The 21632-nt window shown below is 40.6% G+C and overlaps 2 protein-coding genes across 2 annotated transcripts in view; both read right to left on the bottom strand.

The window, feature by feature from the left end:
- LOC115571480 (neoverrucotoxin subunit beta-like) overlaps positions 1–4346 on the bottom strand; it is a 6402-nt gene extending 2056 nt beyond the window's left edge. The window contains exons 1-3 of the mRNA XM_030400917.1: positions 4292–4346; positions 3993–4095; positions 1–659 (exon numbers count right to left, since the gene is read on the bottom strand). The exon at positions 1–659 is cut by the window's left edge and continues 811 nt beyond it. Of these exons, the coding sequence (XP_030256777.1) occupies positions 1–659; positions 3993–4086 (753 nt within the window). The 5' untranslated portion in view covers positions 4087–4095; positions 4292–4346. The remainder of the gene's footprint in view (positions 660–3992; positions 4096–4291) is intronic.
- Positions 4347–9982: 5636 nt separating this feature from the next.
- On the bottom strand, positions 9983–16253 carry LOC115571478 (neoverrucotoxin subunit alpha-like). The gene is made up of 4 exons (XM_030400916.1): positions 16241–16253; positions 15988–16090; positions 12716–14161; positions 9983–12594 (listed from the first exon to the last, which is right to left on the bottom strand). Exons 2-4 carry the CDS (start codon positions 16079–16081, stop codon positions 12026–12028), a joined length of 2109 nt encoding a protein of 702 aa, XP_030256776.1. The 5' UTR covers positions 16082–16090; positions 16241–16253; the 3' UTR covers positions 9983–12025.
- Positions 16254–21632: the final 5379 nt, after the last annotated feature.

Genomic DNA, 21632 nt, shown 5'->3' with positions numbered 1-21632 from the left:
GTCATAATTCTTCAGAGGCGTCATCCAGACCGTCACTGGAACACTCTTCTCTCCATCTTCTCCCAACAGCTTCGGAAGCTCTACATAGGTCTTCACTGCATCTTCAAATGTTGCAGGATTGCTTTCAAGAATGAAGTCTCCGTAGAATTTGCAGGAGAATTTGTTGGTCATGTTTTTTTCTTCCTCAGTCAGCTTGATGTCAACTTTACCCTCAACATTAAATTTGGGGATCTTCTTGATCACAGCCTCCATGTGGCCCTGGATGTCCTGAACGTTGCTGGCTTTTAATTTCTCACTGTCAAACACAAAGAGAGCATCTGCCCCATAAAGGATTTTTGTGACTACATGTGTTGCCATGGTCTGCTTGATAGAATCTTTCTCTTGGTTGATCATGGTTTCAAGCTGAGTCATTGACAGCTGATTGAAGTGTGTGGTGGCTTTGTACAGACACGTCACTCTGCTCTGATTCTTGAATTTCTTCGTATCATTCAGATACTTGGCAGATCCTCCAACTTTAATCAGTCCACACAGGAAACTGGCCTTCAGAGAAGCTTCAATATCCATCAGAGAGGACTTGGATTCAATGGAGTCAGATGCAGTGATTTCAAATGTACTGTAAGGCTGAGGGTTATTAGTTATCTGTCCTTGGAGAGTTAATCCTATAAAAAAAAATAAAAATTAAAAAAAAGGGAAAACATCAATAATCTGTAAGAGCATGGACAGAATTTTTATTTAAGATACAAAATGACAAAAATCATTTGGATTTCTGGAGCTTCATCATGAAGGTTTTCTTGGACCAGAACAACAAAGTACCTGTGACAGCAGAACTGATAGTTTTCCAGATAGCTGCTGGTCTATCAGTGAAGCTTAAGTGACAGACAAAAATGCTTTCAACACATCACATCAAAAAACATGAAATCAAGGACAACATGTGCAAATAAGTTTGAAGCTTTTCTCACACAAATAAGTTGATAACTGCTTGAATCTGCTGCTACAAGTCTCAAATACTGGCACATATTACACTGATAGATGATGTACGTCTGCTGGACAACAAGAGGAGGCAATGCTGTTGGTTGCTGGATTGTTTAGCTTTTATACATCACTCATATATTGCCAAATAAAATTCATGGCTACTTTTATTTTACTATGAAAGCAAAGTGGAAGGACCTCAAGTAAAAAACACATTGTAAAGAAATAAATGCTTTACACATCACATTTATTATTAAAGGACATTGTTCAAGTCGTCTTTTACTTAGCTTTACTTATTTAAAAAAAAGATTATCATGATAAATATCATACTGTGGACTTTATATCCTGATGATATCACACTGTTAATTTCTGGTATTGTTACATCGCTGGTGTTCAGTAGTGTTGTTGATTGATTCTGGTCTTTATCTGGACATTTAATACAAAGTGTTCTGCATTGTGTTTTAAATATCCAAAGCCACTGCCCTCTACAGGTTGAAACCTGGCTACTTCACTTTCATCACAATCAAAGAACCTTCCTGCCACCTCCAGAACTAACGTCTCCTGACTCGGCAAACTGGATTTATTGTTTTTATTATTATCATTATCATCATCATCCTCCTCCTCGTTATTATTACACTTCTGGTTTTATTAATATCCATATCTCACTTAGTAAAGCTGTTATTACCGTTGAGGCTGCAGAACCCCATCCCCGTCTCTCCCATGGTTTCTCCCCCCTCCTTCCCTGCCTCACCTCTCTCTCTGCCCTCAGACTCACAGCTGTTATCCCACCTTAAGGCGGGTACACACACTACAGGATTTTTCAAACCTTCACAGATTAGGAGACCACACACTTGATTATAACAAAAGACAGATAGCACAATATCTCTCTCTGCTGATCTTAGTGTGTGGTGTTCTCCGTAGTGCACACCACACACTAACTGTTCTTCACCAGAGTATCAGGTTCTTCACGCTCAATATTACAAATCTCGTGTGGTCAAACGTGACTTCAGTGTAAACAAACATGGCGGATGAACCGGAAGATGCAGCGGTGGTTGTTTTAGGCCTATTACTGGCTGAAAAAAACAAAACATAACAAAACAACTATGGAAAAAGTCATGGAGGTGGCAAGAGTGTGGGCTGTAAAAATTGGCACAAGTATTACAGATAGCTTCAAGAGCAGCGCTGTGTGCTCTGGCCCTCGGTAGTGCGAGTCACCATGGCAACAGGTAAATAAAAGGCTGACGGAGAAACACAGCTGACTCAGCTCGCGTCTTGATCGGCTGTTGGTCCGGTAGACGTGACATCACACACTGCGTCAGGTTCTGGGGTAAACGGGGGATACTTAGGGGAAAGGGGTTAGCCCCAAACGCAGTAAATCAGGGGACAAGGGGCAAGAGCAGTAGTGAACAAAAGGCGAGCTTTATTTTAAAGCTGAATGCAAAACCAAACAGACAAAACAGGGACGAAAGAACAAAGTAGCAACTGAAATAACAAAGTGCAAAGGAAAAAGGCAAAGTACAAACCAAAACCAAAGTTCAAATCAAAATGCAAAACTCAAAATCCAAAAACACATACCAGAGGGAATGGGAAGCCAATGGGAAGCCGACAGGAACAGAGACAGGAGCAGGCATGAGCAGGGGCAGACGACCCAAACGCAAGACAAACAATGACCGGACAGGGAGTGAAGGGAAACACACAGACTAAATACACAGACACTGATTACCAGACGAGGAACAGGTGAGGAGAGAGAGAAGAGAGGAAGCCAGGTGGGTTAACGAAGGGGAGGAGCAGACCAGGAGGGAACAAGGCAGACAGACAGAGGGAGACAGAGGGCAGACCACAGGAAAACTTAAAGGGACAAGGCATGAAAAATCCAAACACAAAAAACACAAGGCAAAATCTGGAATCATGACAGTAAAATCTGGAATCATGACACACTGTGCATGCTCGGCTCCGCTCGGAACACCCCACACACTGCAGGATTTCTAGTCACAAATATTAAACATGTTCATTATTTACGATCTCTCCTTCCGACGCCTTCCGCGCGGATCCTGACTGGACAAAATCACTCTTAACACACCCCACACCACAGGAACGATGTCCTTTGCAAACATCAGATAATCGGGCCTTTGCTGGATTTGATCGTAAGCGGGAAATCGGGACAAAAATCGCCCTGATTATCCTGTAGTGTATACCCGCCTTTATGCGTCACTGTGTGACATTACCGCTCTCTCTCCTATTGAGCCTCAAACAGCAGGAGTGGCAGGGCAGCACACACATTAAGGATTACAGCCAAACCATGTCCTCACTTCTCTAATCTCCCTCCCTGGTGTCTTCAGAGCCAAAATACCTGTTGTTGCAATTTTAGAACCAGCCGCCATTCAGAGTCGGGATTCACAGAGCAACAATGGTGACATGAAACAACACAATAAATGTTCTTCGTTGATTGTCAGCCTTTGCACTTTCTCTCTGTCGTGTATATGTAAAGGATTAAAAATAAATAAATATCAATACAGTTATTAAAAAACATGGTGATAAAAAAGTGTTTTTTTGAAGTCATAGAGACTGCAGTTCAGTATCTGATCAAGGCCTAATTCATGGTTAAAAATAAGTTTAAAAGTGGTTAAAAATAGTCATGTGGTTTAAAAATCAACACCCCAGTATTTTTTTATTGTATTATGTCTCAAATAGTAATTAAATGCTGATTTAATTTGCTCTATTTGTTGGCGCAATGTTCAACACAGGTCACTAGATGGCGCATAGCACTGGGGAGGAACTTGAAACCCTTTAGAGGCGCTGCAGAAAAAATCCTGCAGCCAAGCTGAACGCAAGCTAAGTTTCTGCCTTGTTGTTCCTACATACAACTGCAGGGTTATGAACACACCTCTCCCTGGTACCCACCAGACCAGGGGGCAACATATATGAATGTAGGTTTGGTTAAAATAGTGTCACCAATTAATGAAATGACTTCAAAGACAGGTAGAATGAAATATGTCCTTAATATGAGTTTAGTCAAGACTTACCTGGGAGCAGTTTATCATCCCGAGCATCGTAGAGCGTTCCCAGGGTGAAAGTTCGACCCAGGGCAGCAACTTTAAGGGGATCTGAGCTGTCCATTTCTTGAACCTGTAGAGGAAAAGTCAGGTTAGTGAGCATGTTGCCTTCTGTACTGCAGTTACACTGTTTATAACAGGAGGAGTCAGCCTACAAGTGTACCTCCCTGTAAACTCATTTGATGCTGATACTGTTACACAGACTGGAGTACTGAAAAAGTCTAAACACAGTTTAAAAAGGTTTTTGTCTCTGCCCAGTTTGTCCTCACCTGGTGAAGGTGTGTAGATCAGCTGAGTTGTGAGAGTCTTCTTGACTTCTGACTGGAGCTTCCAGAGTGATCAGTGATGCTGCAGGATTCCTTATATCCTGTCAGATACTGACTCCTCCCACGACGCGCCTCCTTTCTACAGAAATGATGAACTATGAAGATAAAGACCTTCCAGTAACCGCTGTGGAATGAAAACTTGAACAGATTCCAGTGTTTTGACAGATTTCTGATGAACTAATACAATAACAACTTCGTGCTGAGAGTTCAGTCTGACATGTAAAACATGTAGAGCTGGAGCAGACACACAGGGGATCTGACATCTGAGGCAGAAAACATTTATGTTCATAAACTGAGGAGGAGACTAGAGGAGGAAGTTGTCGAATCGTTGGCAGAACCCTGAGAGCATTGTGTTCACCAGCTCTACAATCTATTGATTCAACAACAGCAACGTGAAAACATTTAACAACAATTAACCTTCTGAAGAAGACATGTATGAATAAATGAACTGACATTAATCTACATGATCACTGTAATTAACAGAAACACATCTTTTGTTTCATTTTTTAGAATCTTCCTTGAATGTGTAAAGTTCTTTCAGTTGAAATACACGATGACAAATCATAGGTGATCTGATTTAGTCGTCTGTCAAAACCTATTTCAACACAGAAGCTCCATGAATGGATGGATGCCAGGAGGCGTTTTTCATAATTTCTGTGTGAACACTTCTGCTTTTTACTGATCAGCAGCTTCACAGATGACAGAAAATCAGGATCAGACATGCAGCAAAGGGCCCCAGGCAGGGACTGGAATCTCGGGGCGGGTTCAGCAAGGATATAGTCTCTGTACAACCAGTACAGTGGTTAGCTCAGTTGTTATAACTTGCATCCTGTGTACAGAGACTCTGTCCTAGCTTAACCTGCACCCGGTACCAGTCCCTGCCTGGGGCCCTTTGCTGCATGTCTGATCCTGATTCCTGTCATCTGTGAAGCTGCTGTTCACACAGAAATAAAGAAACACTGACTGGGACACGTCACTTTAACGACCTTACAGCGAGCACAAAGAGTGTTTGTTTTTCTGTGTTGGAATACTTTTTGATTGATGATGGTTACCTTTAACATTACACTGCTGGGAAATATGAGCATAATGTGTTTCCACAGAAATAAAGAAACACCTACTGGCACCCATCACTATAACATCCACGCCAATTTTGTGGAAATGGAACTGTTTTGCTTTTCTGTGTTGAAATAGTTTTTGATAGACGACTTAATCAGTCTCAGTCTCAACAGCAGGGTTTATGGCCATTTCTAAATTCAGAATAATTGAGTTTGCTGCTGTTGCAAGTTTTCCTGTTGTAACTGTAAGGCAGTAAGTTACTTATTGTTCATGGTCAGTACAGGGATGGATCGAGTTGTGAGTTACCAGAAGCTGTCATGCGGCTCTTGGAGTTTATGTTCTGCTTAATCTGTGGCTCAGGTCTGTAATGCTCTGAGTAGCTGAATGCAGAAAGGAATTCTGAGGCGCTGTCTCTATCTAAGGAATTATGACTGTGCACTGAACGATGGTCAGAGAAGCTGTGGTCATCATCTTAGCAGTTTGCTGGCTGGTCATAGTTCTGGGTCAAGATTTCTGTATATGTCCATCTACAACTCCTTTTGTCTGCATGCCTATCGCGACTACATGGTGGTTACACTCGATGTCTACATGCATCTTTTTGTCACCCCCCTGTGGTCTGTTGGGAGGATGTCGTTTTGAGGCAGGAGATTTCTGAGATGCTGCTGTGTTTGAGCAGGCAGGCTCAGGTGTCTTACCAATAGAATTGGAAGTGACAACAATTTCCCAAATCCCCTGTTTCATCTTCCTCATCTCATTCAGTGGGAGGTGTTCTTGACACATCCTAATTGCAATGTGAGTGCGTACACATGGGTGAAGGTTATAGGGTTCTCTCCTAAGCCTGGTGCATTCCTGCCCTGAATATAAGCATGCCTCAAACACATGTAATAATCTCTGGGATGCTTGTGACAGGAAAGTTTAATTTCGGTGGCTGCAACAATTGCTGTGGCCTTATCAGCAGAAGAAGAGATTTCTTCTTTCAATGCGTGACAAAGCTCTCTGTTTTCATTTCTGACACTGGGAGGTTGTGATTGCATACAGCTTCAGAGCCAGTATTCCACACAAGTTTAACTTTCTCCCTCTGGGTTACATGGGGCAAGGGAATTAGACTATGGTCAAGTAAACTAAGGTAATCCTCAACGTGCGGATCACAGCTCAAAATGTTCACGTCCCTAGCTATAAACTCAGGCTCTTCGAGGCGAGAGCACTCTAAGATAGCATTTCTATGGACATCCCATGCTGCAGTTCTGTCTAGCTGAGAGTCAGGGGCAGGACAGCTGTTATCACTCTCATGGAGGTGCAGAGAGGAGGCGGGGCACTCCTGGAGTGATCTGGTCCCCTTTCAGAGGGAAAGGCACTGATGAAGCTGTGATGCACCAGAGACTGCGAGCAGTGGGTAGAATATCTCAGATATGAACTACTATGTATCACAGGGCCGGTTGCACTCTGTGATTAACACAAGAAAAACTTAATTTGTTATCAAATTATGACAGCTTGACTACAATGTATTGAATATGGGATATTCAAATGCTGAACGGAAATTCTCACAATTTTTACAGAGCACTTTCAACTTGAATCGATAGCTGCAATAGCAAATGGCTTAAAGTGGCAGTTAATTAAGTAAAACATTTTGGTTAATCAAATGGGTTATAAATTTGATTGCAATTGTTCGTAAGTACAAATTAATAGTAGTAGATTAGTGGGGTTAAATGTCAAGACTTTTGGCTAAAGGGTTCAAGATGTGAATCTCAAATTTTAGCACTCTCCAAATTATGCTGAAATGAATATTGCACATTTATGAATGATTACCAACAGAACATTTCCTCACATAGGGCACCATTACTTGGATTCCTCACACAGGGCACCACATGTTGTTCAAAATGATTTATGATTATCAGGGATCATAATTAATTGTGATAAATAATGTGATCCAATTTACATCATCACCTAGGGGCACCACCCTTGAAGAAGGGAAAACATTGCAAACTTACTAAATCGGTCTCATACAAAAGGTACTAAACTGTTTATAACTATGATTAATATAAACTTTAAAACTACAACCATATTTACCATAACAGTGGTAATGGTTGTAATGGATGGTTGAAGGATTTTTGAGTTCTTGACAGTGTAGAGGTCGGCAACATTTACTCTTGGAGAATATTAAATGGACAGTAAGAAGGTTCAAAAGTCTTTTTTCAACTCAAAGATGAAAACACACTAACTAACATGTACTACAATCAGGTGTGTGTGTGTGTGTGTGTGTGAGTGTGTGTGAGTGTGTGTGTTTGAGTGTTTGACTAGCAGAACAAAGAAACAGTAGTGTTCACTGATATCACATGTGGGTGTGATGTGCTCCATGCTGAAGGTGTGTGTGTGTGTGTGTGTGTGTGCGTGTGTGTGTGCGTGTGATGCAAGTTCAGAGAGGATGGTTGGTTGCATGCAGAGACTCTGAGTCTGTGTGAGGCAGTGTTTGACTAACATCGAATTAGCCATATCGGAAGCAACATACCAATAATCTGACTTGAGATTACAATAACACCAAAACTGTGATCAAACACATAAATTTAACACAGGTGCATTACATGAACTGAGTTTTAAATTGTGTGCTTAGTCGTGTATTGCTATCCTTGCTTTAAAATGTGTATATTGTGTATATATGTGTATATATATATATATGTTTATATATATATATATATATATATATATATATATATATATATATATATGTATGTATATTTATTTATTTATTTATTTATTTATTAGGGCCAGGACTCGATTAAAAAAATGTATCGAATTAATCAGAGGCTTTGTAATTAATTAATCGAAATTAATTGCATTTGAATCGCATATAAATATTTGACCTGAGAACAGTGAGGAGCAATTTTTTTCACATGGATTTTAGTATACCATTGAATAATGACTGAATACAGAAGCTTAAGCAACAAAACATTGTTTTTTCAAGACCAACAGACCAGTGCAATTTTTTATTTCTTTGGCCTTTTATGGCTTTATTGACAGAACAGCTGAAGATATGACAGGAAACAGGGAGAGAGAGGGGGGGAGTGACACGCACCAAACGGACCCAGGCCAGGAGTCGAACCTGGGTCCGCTGCAGAGCCTCGGCACATGGGACGCGCGCTCTACCCACTGAGCTAAACGCGGCCCCAACCAGTGCAATTTTTGCCATAAAGTGCAGCAATAGCATGCTCTTATCTACGCTGCCATCCGTCCGCTTTTGGAAACAAAATTTCCCATCCACGGGGCCAACCAAAGCAGTCTCATCTGCTTCTTAATTCATTGTTGTTGTCTGAAGTCATGAACGTTAGTTGGTGCTCCAGTATAATCGGTACCCCTGAAACTCTTCCACTGAGAAACGTTCCGCGGTGCAAAAATAAGTGCGATTAAAATGCGTACATTTTTTTAACGCGTTAAAGTCCCGGCTCTAATATATATAGAGCCGGGACTTTAACGCGTTAATTACGATGAATTAATGACACAAAAATTAACGCGTAAAAAAAATTAACGCATTTTAATCGCACTTATTTTTGCACCGCGGAACGTTTCTCACTGGAAGAGTTTTAGCAGACCCAGGTTCGACTCCCGGCCTGGGTCCGTTTGCTGCGTGTCACTCCCCCTCTCTCTCTCCCTGTTTCCTGTCATATCTTCAGCTGTTCTGTCAATAAAGCCAGAAAAGGCCAAAAAAATATTTAAAAATTGCACTAGTCTGTTGGTCTTGAAAAAACAAAAACAATGTTTTGTTGCTTAAGCTTCTGTATTCAGTCATTATTCAATGGTATACTAAAATCCATGTGAAAAAAATTGCTTCTCACTGTTCTCAGGTCACATATTTATATGCGATTAAAATGCGATTAATTTCGATTAATTAATTACAAAGCCTCTGATTAATTTTATAAATTTTTTTAATCGAGTCCTGGCCCTATAAAATATACAAAATAGTGAAAGCACAAATTATTGTTAAATAAACAATTGAACGTAACATTTTTGCCTGCTTTTCTGTCTGATTTATAATTTTATTGATCACTGAGATAGCTTTGACTTGGAATGAAGTTGTTCCAATATAAAAAAAAATAGCTTTGATGTAGTTGAGCTACTTTTGCCATTTTGCTGTAGCTTAGCTTTCTACATTTCTCTGGGGAGTAGCTGGTATATGGTATACTAAAATCCATGTGAAAAAAATTGCTTCTCACTGTTCTCAGGTCAAATATTTATATGCGATTAAAATGCGATTAATTTCGATTAATTAATTACAAAGCCTCTGATTAATTCGATTAATTTTTTTAATCGAGTCCCGGCCCTAATGTATATATATACACACACACAGGGGTGTCAATACTTTTGTCAACGACTGTATATATATATACACAAATCCAATGAAATAACCAGCCAGATTTAACACATCAAATAGAATATGAATCTTATTAGCTTTAGCAATTTCTTTTCATACATTTTAGACATCTTCTTGTATTAAACAAACGTGTCAGCCTTTCACAGAGACTCCAGGATCTCATTACCTGTGATCGACCAGATCAGACCACCTCAAAAAGAAGCCAAGTCAAGAGCTTTGGTTGGAATGTACATAATACACTCCAGTTTTATTTGAGCTTTTATATATGTTTTGGTTTAGATCAGAAACAGTTGAAAGAAAAAGTACAGAAATTAGTTCAAAGGACAAAAGCTTCCTTTTCTAAGGTCAGCACAAATCAAAGGTCAAAAAACAAAAAGGAAGAAGGTCCAATAATCAGCCCTAACATCAACGAGCTCTCACATTTTCTACCTTCACACTCAACAACAACCTCAGCACAGCTGATTTCTCTCAACAGACAACATCATTTTTCAAACAGGATCCAGCTTATCAGTATATCAGGAGAGTCTCAGCAGCCTGTACATTTTGGGTGAACAGGTCACAGGAAAGTTACACAGGAGGCAGGCCAGTGGCCAATAAAGTCCTTAATTGAACATAAGATCAGAGTTAAGGTACAGATTTTAGAAAAACAAAGATTCCCCATTTAGTATAGAAAGATGATTATCTTTAAAATGCATCATGAAGAAACATGCTAAATAAAACAATCTGCACTTTAGCTACATTGTGTCCCAACTTAACATACATATAAATTCAACATAACCTCTTAACACGTGTGTTTGACATAAAAATCATATATTCATGTAAACTCTGTAAGTATCAGGAATTATAAAATATAGTTATAATCAACAAGTATCTGATATATCAGTCAATAAAAGTCCATACAAAACCAGTATGAGAAGATCCTTGATGAGCTCAACATGGACTAATACATAGAAAATAACATATTTCAGCTCTATAACATCAGTGTTGTGCTTAAAATCTCAACAGAGTTTTGTTTTTATCAGAACATTAATTAATTTGAGTGCTTAATAAGAAATTCATTGATCTTTAGGTCAGCTCAGATCTCTCTTTTACTCTGAAAAGACAATTCTTCAAAAAATAATGCACAAAGAAAAAGAAACAAATGTTAATCAGACAATCACCACTTAAACCATCTTATATCCTAACCTACATTTTACATGAGCTGTGAGCTTCTATTCAACAAACTGTGATGACGAACCAGCTGTGTTTCAGTATAAGCTCTCTCTCCCTTTAAGTGTCAGGAATTATAGAAAGTCATAATTGAAAAATATGTCAAAAGCAACCAGCAAATAATTAAAAAACCTGACTATGAAGCACAAAATTGCGAAGAATGAAAAGGAACTGATGCAAAGAAAATCACAAACACGTCACACCTTCAGCTGTCCTGTTTCCTCCTGTTTAAATGACTTCATCTAAATCTGTGTTCAGTACGTGTTCAGGCCTGTTGTAAGATTTAAATGTGAACACGTATCCCTGTTAGAGGTAATATTGATAACATGAAGACAAATAATTTTTTAAAAACATTATTCGGATTTTGAAAGAATCATGTGGTATCTCTGTCTTTATCAGCATCTACAGTTTTAGTAGTTACAGTTTGTTTGAATAACGTAAGAATGTCTGAGTTTACAGTATCTAGCTAGCATTGGCAACATTAGCTACAACAGACTGGCAACCACTTGAGGGTTAAATCGGGTGCTGGAGGGCGCCGCTCAAGCCCCTCAGGAAGAGCGCCAATTTTCATAGTGGCCAAACTGTGATTCACATCGTTACATGATGCACTGCAGCCCAAAAATACTTTGTCACATAGGCTTATAAGTGATAAATTCCCCTGCAGCCTTAAAAGCATTTCCCCATAGAACACCATGATGAAAGACACATCTGTAAAACTGTTGACACCCAGAACTGCAAACAGGGTCGATTATGAATGTTTGATCCATGGTGGTTTTATATTTGTAAAAGTTTTAATACTCTACTGCACATATTCAGTGAGCTGCATAACCAGAGAGTAAACTTTTGGGGCATATGCACAAGGCGAGCGATTCTCATTGGAGGCCATCTTTGCATCTGGTGTCTGGTTATTATATAAATCTTTGGGGCAGATGATTGGAACAACAGCAGTGTTGTGCGGTGAAGGGGGAGATGGAATGACTAGTTTAGTGTCTGAATGTTATCAATAAGACCTTTAACAGACAGAAAATCTAACATGGCTGTCATTGCTCTTAGTCAAATGGACAAATGCGCGCATAATTGTAATAATGATAGGCCGACAGGCCTGGATACACAGGCTCAGTGAATCTGGAGTCAAAGGTGTAAAGGTGTTCCAGGTTGTTTGAGGAGACTCTGTAGAAGGACAGAGTTCCACCTTCATGGTCGAGAAACACCCCAACTTTGTTGACAGCTTCAGGGGGAATAGAAGCAGCCCACACCTGATCAATATGCCAAGCAACAAATGTGGAAAATGGCATGCAGCCTACATTGCCAAAAGCCCATGATATTGAATTACGTCCAAGCATGGCGTCATAACCTTTGCCTTTTCGAGCCACTCCCTTGTACGCAGCAAGTATAGAAACAGAAACTTGCAACACTTGTACTCCAACTCTGCTAAACTCTACCTCCCAGTAATTGCGCCCAGTCAGCCCCTCTTTGCACAACACCTGAGTAAGACTGTCAAACCTCTCTGGGTGATCAGGATAATACAGCCAGCTATCACATGTGGCCTTCTTGTTGTCCTCAGATAGATGGAGGTAGCCGTTTGCTGTGTTTGGGTCCAGGGTGAGATCACAGGCGTCTGATGGAGAATCCAAAACAAAATGTGTGATTAATCATTCTAATGGATAGAAACAGATTTCTTAAGCAGTGTAAGTTATGAAGCATATTTATGACTCAGAGAAGCACAGTAAATGACTTACACCAGATCAAATTTATTCTGTCTGTGATGTTCCTCACAGGAGGGAGGGCGGGCTTTGAGAAATCCTCAGTGAGCAGTTTGCCGTTCTTGTAGTGGTAGATGGTTGCTCCGGTGTATTTCTTATTATCAATGGCGGCAACAAGGGAACGGAATCGGCGGCTGTTCTTCAGCGCTTTGGCAAGATTGTGGACACTTTCAGCTTTTTCTCTCATTTTGTCAAGAACATCATCTGAGTAGTACCATGGGTCTTCATGGATACACACTGGTACAAACGTCACCAGGTATTTGTCCATCTCATCCAGGACGGGGTCAGCACTCTGCAGGGAGGTGAAGACGAAGCACAGTGCATCATCGACACCTGCAGCAAGAACCTCTCTGTCCAGCTCTGACTGATTATGGACGATCTTTGTTCCCTCCATCATTTCCACACAGGACCTGATGACGTTAATTTCTCTCTCTTTATGATCCAGCCACTTGTCTAGTTTTTCATGACTGAATGGTGACTTGTTTCTGTCATCAAGGAGTTTTTCTACTGAGCTCTCTTCTTCTTCACCATCACGTATGAGGGGAAATGTATCTCTCATGTTCTTCCGGAGCTCAGATGCATAAAGATCACACCGTATTTTAAAACCTTTTAACTCCTTTTGGATCTGTGGAAAATTCTCTATCAATGTGTTGTCCAGAGAATCGTTGCATCTCATTTCCATTTCCTTTAAATCTTCGAGAGCATCCTGCGCCTTCCACACTAATCCAGCGCTGATCTCTCTCTTCAGCTCAGCTGCAGTCGTGTCAAAGACCTTCAGAGGCATCATCCAGACCTTCAGAGGAACAGTAACTGTTCCGTTTTCTCTCAGCAGCTTTGGAAGCTCTACATAGGTCTTTACTGCATCTTCAAATGTTGCAGGGTTGCTTTCAAGAATGAAGTCTCCGTAGAATTTGCAGGAGAATTTGTTGGTCACTTCTTTTTCTTCATCAGTCAGCTGGATGTCAACTTTACCCTCAACATTAAATGTGGGGATCTTCTTCATCACAGCCTCCATGTGGCCCTGGATGTCCTGAACGCTGCTGTCTTCTAACTTCTCACTGTCAAACACAAAGAAAGCATCTGCCCCATAAAGGATTTTTGAGACTACATGTGTTGCCATGGTCCTCTTGATGGAATCTTTCTCTTGGTTGATCATGGTTTCAAGTTGATTCATTGACAACTCATTGAAGTGTGTGGTAGCTTTGTACAGACACGTCACTCTGCTCTGATTCTTGAATTTCTTCGTATCATTCAGATACTTGGCAGATCCTCCAACTTCAACCAGTCCACACAGGAAACTGGCCTTTAGAGAAAGTTCAATATCCATCAGAGAGGACTTGGATTCAATGGAGTCAGACACAGAGACTTCAAAGTTACTGTAAGGCTTAGGAGTATTAGTTATCTGCCCATGGAGAGTTAATCCTACAGAAAAAAGACAAGCATATGTTTGAACATGGACAGAATTTCAATGCAAAATGCTAAAAATCATTTGGATTTTTGAAGCTTCATCATGAAGGTATTCTTGGACAGCAAACTTGACAGTTTTGCATAGAAGTATGAATGTTTTTCCTTTTACTTCCATCTACAAAAGTTCTCTGACGACTCTGTTATCGTCGGCCTCAAAAGGGACAACGAAGCCTACAGATAACTTATTAAGGACTTCGTGGACCAGTGCCAACAGAAACACTTTCGGCTCAACGCCGGGAAGACAGAAGAGCTGGTGGTGGATTTCTGCAGGCACAGACTACCCTGCACACAGTTGAACATCTAGAGAACATTGTGATGGTGACATCTAACAAGTCCCTGGGAGTTCACCTGAACAATAAACTGGACTGGACTGACATACAAGTAAGGTCAGAGCAGACTGTATCTGCTGAGGAAGCTCAGGTCCTTTGGGGTGCAGGGGAACTCCTGACTTCTTTCTATGACTCTGTTGTGGCATCAGCCATTTTCTATGGAGTAGTCTGCTGGAGCAGCAGCATCTCAGCAGCAGACAGGAGGAGCCTGGATAAACTTATCAAGAAGGCCAGCTCCATCCTGGGATGCCCTCTTGACTCAGTGCAGGTGGTGGGAGAGAGCAGGATGATGGACAAGCTGTCATCACTGCTGCTGCAGGAGTCCAACATGCAGGTCACTCTCACAGCACTGGGCAGCTCCTTCAATGATTGACTGATACACTAAGTGTGTGAAGGAGAGGTATCAAAGAGGTATCCTTCCTTCCTGCTGCCATCAGACTGTTCAACCAGCGCTGCTCCCTATAGACCTCACTCTGTACTGTGCAATAAGTCTGTGGATAAAACATTTTAATTTCAATTTTGTACTTTATCATGTTGATATGTCTAATCTATTTCTTACCCTTTTAAGTTTATTGTTGTTTATTTTTGCTATTGGTTTTGTCTTTTGTAATATATTCGTTTAGCCGCTGGGTCAAACACATTTCCCCATTTGTGGGACATTAAAGGATTTCTGATTCTGATTCTGTCTTGTGTTAGACCTCACTTGGGGGTCATTAACCAATTATTATTGTCATAATAATTGTTATTATTGTTCATCATTGCATTTTATTACTTTCTCTTTTTATTTTTTTTAATATTGCGATAAATATCGTACCCTGGACTTTATGTCCTGATCATATCATACTGTGAGTTTCTCATATCGTTCCATCCCTGGACTGTTCAGTAGTGTTGTTGATTGATTCTTTTATACAAAGTATTCTACATATTGTGTTATAAATATGCAAAGCCACTGCCACCTACTGGTCAAAACCTGGTTATTGCAGTTTAATTTAGCTATCAGCAGATCCTGAGGCAGGCGACAGCTTTTATCACCAATCAGCCCAACCAACCGCAGCCTCACTTTGGCCTCACAGAGATCTCATAGTTGTCTAGGAGAAATGAATGAAGCACTACTGAGATCTCTTTGCAGGAACTTTGTCTCTTAATGCAGCTGTATTATCCAGGAAAATATTAGTAAGAGAAAGTAAGTAGTAAATAACGGATCGGGACTCGGTATAGGCAGATACTAAATATTAAAGGACTCGGATCGGGATCAGTATAAAAAAAACCTGATCAGGACATCCCAAACAACAATTCTTGTTGTTGTTTCGTGACAATGGTCAGCATTTGCTCTTTCTTTCTGTTGTGTATTTAAATGTAGAATTGGTTAAAATAGTGTCACCATGTAATGAAATGACTTCAAAGACAGGTAGAATGAAATATGTTCTTAATACCAGTTTAGTCAAGACTTACCTGGGAGCAGTGTATCATCCCGAGCATCATAGAGAGTTCCCAGGGCGAAAGTTCGACCCAGGGCAGCAACTTCAAGGGAATCTGAGCGGTCCATTTCTTGAACCTGTGGAGAAAAGTCAGGTTAGTGAGCATGTTGCCTTCTGTACTGCAGTTACACTGTTTATAACAGGAGGAGCCTGCCTAAAAGTGTACTGTATAAATGCAGTACTTCCCTTTAAACACAAGTTTTTGTCTTCGCCCAGTTTGTCCTCACCTGGTGAAAGGTGTGTAGATCAGCTGAGTTGTGAGAGTCTTCTTGACTTCTGACAAGAGCTTTCAGAGATTCCTTATATCCTGTCAGATACTGACTCCACCCACAACACGCCTCCTCCCACCATGACGTCAAGTCTTTCCACAGAAATTATGAATTGTGAAGATAAAGACCTTCCAGTGACTGCAGCATTTCTGTGGAATGAAAACTTGAACAGGTGCCAGTTCTTCAACTGATTTCTGATTAACTAATAACACTCAAAGCTTATATGAGAAATTATATATATATATAATATGAGAGTCTGCAAGGAGGCCACATGCATCTCGTAGTGTCATGGTGTCAAAGTTATTATATCATATAAATCATGTCATATAAACTGTAACTAGTTGAACACAGCATTCAGGTCAGGAATTAGTTATTAATTACACCTGTGGATCACCCACTGCACACTACATGTATGTCAGGAACCCACAAACCCTTTTCCCGTCCTGCTTGTTGGTAAGGAACCTGAAGAAGAAGGAAAGGTCATCATGTCAACAAATCTTGCTTTGGTGCCGGGCTGTGGTGACAGACACATTGAAGGGAGATGCATGGACAAATACAGCCAACAAAAGTACGTTGTATGACTTCTGATCAAACTTCAGAGAGTAACGGCTGATTTTTTCCACAAATGTCTGATAGGGCTAAAAATACTGTTACCAAACAGGGCGGGTCTGACCAAATACCAGAGATGTGGACTGGAGTCATCGACTCAAGTCACTGTTTGATGACTTAGAGGAAAATAAATAACTTGAGATTGCTATCTTGAGATTGAGGAATATCTCAATTTGTTGCTGAGTGTATGTGGTTAGTTTTTTTTTCTGTGTCATTGATGTTTTAGCCTAGCAAAAGACACAGCTGTAGTCATATTTTGTGACTGGGTTGAAGCAAATTCTACAAAAACACTGTTTGAATGCAGCGGATTTACCATTCACCAACAAGTTTTTAGACTCAGTGATGACTCGGATCACATCGAAGACGTGTTAACTCTTTGCATGTGTAAGAGAGGCGACCATCTTTCCCTCACCTGATGAGCTTTAATTAGCTCAACTGAACCACAGCTCAGCCCCGTCACACCGATGGTTCTTGTTCTGGAGGTCGTTTGGGTCGACCTGACTTCACAAACTCAGCCCTTTCCTCATCTTTGTATTGACCAAAGATATTTCCCAGTATCCCAGAACTGGTTCTGATTGGTGTCTTGTCCTGTAAACAGATTATATGTTGATGGCTTGAGTAGGACAGCGTGTTACTTCATGCTCCTCTGTGGACACACCTGGACATCATTCAGCCATGATGATGAGGCAGACTGTCTTCTTCAGGACCGGCTTCATGGTGGTCGTGGCATTTGATCTATGTGAGAAAGGGGGTTTTGTCCAGGAACAGATCCAAAACAGATGATTTTATCTGCTTGTTAATGGAAGTCTTATATTGCTTTGTCTTTTCTCTATTTCGGGAAACATCCTGGTCAGTGTTATTCCACTGGCAGCACCTCTGCATTTATATACGTAAACTTACTAAGTTCTTTACATATGGACATTCATAGGTTATCTGATTTAACAGTTAATCAACAACTTTTCAAACACATAAAAAAAAAAAAGTTCCCAGTTCCACAGTATTGACCTCGGACTTTGTAAAGTCTTTATAGTGAAGTGTTCTATGGAAAAATTCTATGCTTTAGGTAAATATTCCACTGATGAAAGTGAAAACATTTATATACATAAACTTACTAAATTCAAATGTATTGAACTCTTTTTCTACTTCCTCCTCTCTCTCTTGTCCTTCTTGTTCTCCGTTGTCAGTCTTCTGGCTCTGCCGGCTTCAGCAGTCCTGTAGACGTTACAGAGTATCCTGAAGTTCATGATGACGATCCTCAGCCTGCAGAGGAGGAAGAGCAGAGGGCTTAATATGGTAACCACTGAGTTATGGCCTAACAGTGAATCATGTTGCTGTCACACCGCTTGTTTTTGCAAACATACAATTTACTGTCATTCAATCTAGTTAAACTTTAATATTTCAGTAGTTTGCTTTAGGGTTGGGACAACGCATCAACATAGTTGACATAATCGACGACATAAATTTGTCGACATGAATAATTTGCGTTGACGCGTCGTCCCAAACAGGAAGTGGTAGTACCTGCGGAAGCTGAGAATAGCCCCTCTCACGCAGAGACGCTGCATTAATGCCGCAGCGGCGGTTCATCAATTCTCCGCCGTTGGTCATTCACACAGAGCGAAGCACCGCTGGAGTAAAGACGAACCGCTGTGTAATTCACACAGAAAACTGCGTTGGGGCTCCGAAAGAGACGTGACGGTTCACGTCATGATGATGACGTCGGTGTGTTTCCCAGGTGTTTCCCCTGTCAATCTAAACCTGCGGACCGTGTATAACGTGTAGTGATTGAGCATCGGGCCCCCTAAACATCCTGGAAGGGGAAAGAGTTACGTTTTTTGCGCTAAATTACATTATTACATAATCGCCATCAGTAAACAGGTTGCTCAGTGACTCCATCACTCGCGGGGACGGAAGCTGTTTTCTAAGGGGAAAGTTCACCGAAGTCTCAGTTGGGAGGATTTCTATCAACACAATCACTTGAGTGAGTTTACGTTTTTTGACGGTGACAGATGCTATTTTTTGGGCAGAAATGTGATGAAGAGTTGGTAGGACAGGCAGGAGGACGGACGCTGTCCGCCCACAACTGCGGTATTTTTTCCTCATGTAAGTTGCCAACGACAGTTACAGTTACTACGTTACTTTTGTTTGGCCATGTAACGTTAAATTAATCCTTAGATAAGTCGACTAATCAAAAAATAATCACTAGATTAATCGTTTGAAAAATAATCATTTGGGACAGCTCTAGTTTGCTTTATACTATGTCTTTGCTGTTAACCACCTGAATTATTTTCAAACTTCCTGGCATGAGTAAAGATCTTTCAGTTATCTATGGTCCTTTCAGATGTACATTCATAGGTTATCTGATTTAACTGTTAATGAACAACTTCTCAAACACAAAAAACACACAGTCCCAGTTCCATAGAATTGACCTCGGACTTTGTAACGTCTTTATAGTGAAGTGTCCCAGTAGGTGTGTCTTTATTTCTATGGAAACACTATTGTTATTCCACTGGCACCACCTCTGCACCAAGTACTGTCAAAGAAGTGATTTCCATGCACCTAGAAACCTCGAGTTCTGCCGTGATTTGATGCTGAAATAAACTCTCTTTGCTCAGAATAACAGTTTGACCTCTGACACTTTAATTGACCTTCTGAGTGCTCAAACCTCTTTGATTATTCACAGGTTTACTTCACAATATCAGAGACTTTTAATGTGGTCTCGTCTCAGAGTTGAGAATGAAAGAGAACCAAGAGCAGCTCTGCAGGCAGATAATGATCAATAGGGTCATATTTTGTACATGTAAAGGTGTGTAAATGTATACTGGTATAGACGTCTCCCCCCAGTGGCCATAAACACAAAGCTAAACACTGGAGTTTGCATACAGCTAACAAGCTAGATTTAGCAACAAGCTATGTAGCTCAACTGCAAAATCGCACAGTGATATGAGCTATTGCCAGTATTACTGTAACCGTCGCCATCTTAGCCTTGTGGTTAAAACATGAAATGAAAAATGTATCAAGCAGGGGTCCTCACCTGTCCAGCAGAAAAGTCCTTACAGATCCCGCATCTCCTCCACCTCTGAAATGTATGGAAGCAAATCTGGACCATAATCCAAATTAACATAGATTACCAGGGATGCTTTTTCATTTTCAGAATACAGCTGTATTTATTGACTCATAAATAAATGAAAAATAAATCATCCAAACTGCATTTTCATTTTCTTCTTAAGGTTGCACATTTTATGACACAACTACAAAGGAAACAAAGAGGACATTGCTTTTTCTTTTTGACCGTGCTACGCATCGAACCCCCAATTTCCACTGGATACGTGTCCGCTGCGTTGCAGCTCCGATCTGGTTTTGCTCCGCCGTCCGGCAATCCCCAACAGTTGCGGTTTGAGTCCGCTGCAGCGCAGTATGGTAGACAGCTGGCTCACAAGGCAAGGGAGTTCCCGCGATAATCACATGATCACTCACGACCGCAGTTATAGGTCTGTGTTATTAAAAACAATAACCGAGGGATTAGCAGAAGAGCTTGTGTTTGTCTCTTTTTTGAGATTTGTGTGCTGGTGTCAACACTGAGTGTTTCATTTTGAAAGGTAACCAGATGCTGTTTGTTATTTTAGCGCTTGACTTCCTGTCTGCTCGGTGCTAAATTCGGCTGAATTGCTGCGTCGTGCTCCAGCATCCCCCAGATATAGAAGTCCTGCGTATCTGTGCCGGAGGGCTCCGGACTGCCTAAGTGACTAAAGTGATATGTATTTGCTCCGCTGGCATGGCGGAGACGCAACGCAGCGGAGAAGTATCCGGTGGAAATTGGGGGTAATATGTTAGGCTGTGTTTTTACCGTAGACTGTGGTATATGTTTTCAGAAACAGTGGGAGAAATCACCACCATGTCCAAATCTGTACTGCAGTCAAGCCAGAGGTGGTTTGCTTTTGCTTGGTCAAATTAGCTGCATCTTTTTTTCCAGTGCCCAAATGCATTTAACATTTATGGTAATCGTATCAAACCCGCTCTGACTGTGGGTCAGACTGCAGTCTCACAGTCAGACCAATGAAACATACAAGACTTTTACAGTCATTATTCCCGGTAATAAACTGAAGAAATCACAAAGGTTTCCTTCTGGATTTCAAACTGAAGGACGACATGAGAAAAAAACATTGTTTCCAAATTAGTCCAAGATTCATATACTGCTTACTCCCTTGACTACTTGTATAGGTACACTTGTATACGCACAGTGTACTTTTCGAGAAATCCTGTGTCAAAATTCTGACCAGAGAACAGAGAAGCACAATGGATATAATTTTTTGAAAGATATACTTATTCTTTTTCTCTGTCAATGATTGTGACATAGGATTACTCAAAAGGTACACAGTAAAAGTACAAGTAGTAAATAATCATGATTATTTTGATTGATATTGTAATAACGATTATTAAAGACGATTATTACCTTTATTACCTTTCTTCACGATCAAAGGCTGCCTTTCTGCCATCTTCTTCTACATGTTTTTTTCCAAACACGCACTGGGAATCCACACCGGCAGGGCTGAAAGCGAAAATGTACAGGCGGGGGCGGAGCGGAGTGCACAAGTGGAAATTGAAGGGTAAGCTGCGTTTACCACACAAGACACGGTGTGCAGCAGAATTATCGTTTTATTACAATTATCTTGTTTCATGATCAAGGGAAGCCAAAATCGAAATCGAAATTAAAATTGAAATTGAATTAATCGCTAGGGATGCA

This window comes from Sparus aurata, chromosome 20, assembly GCF_900880675.1.
Source record: "Sparus aurata chromosome 20, fSpaAur1.1, whole genome shotgun sequence".
NCBI lineage: Eukaryota > Metazoa > Chordata > Actinopteri > Spariformes > Sparidae > Sparus > Sparus aurata.
This window is presented reverse-complemented; position numbering and strand designations above follow the sequence as displayed.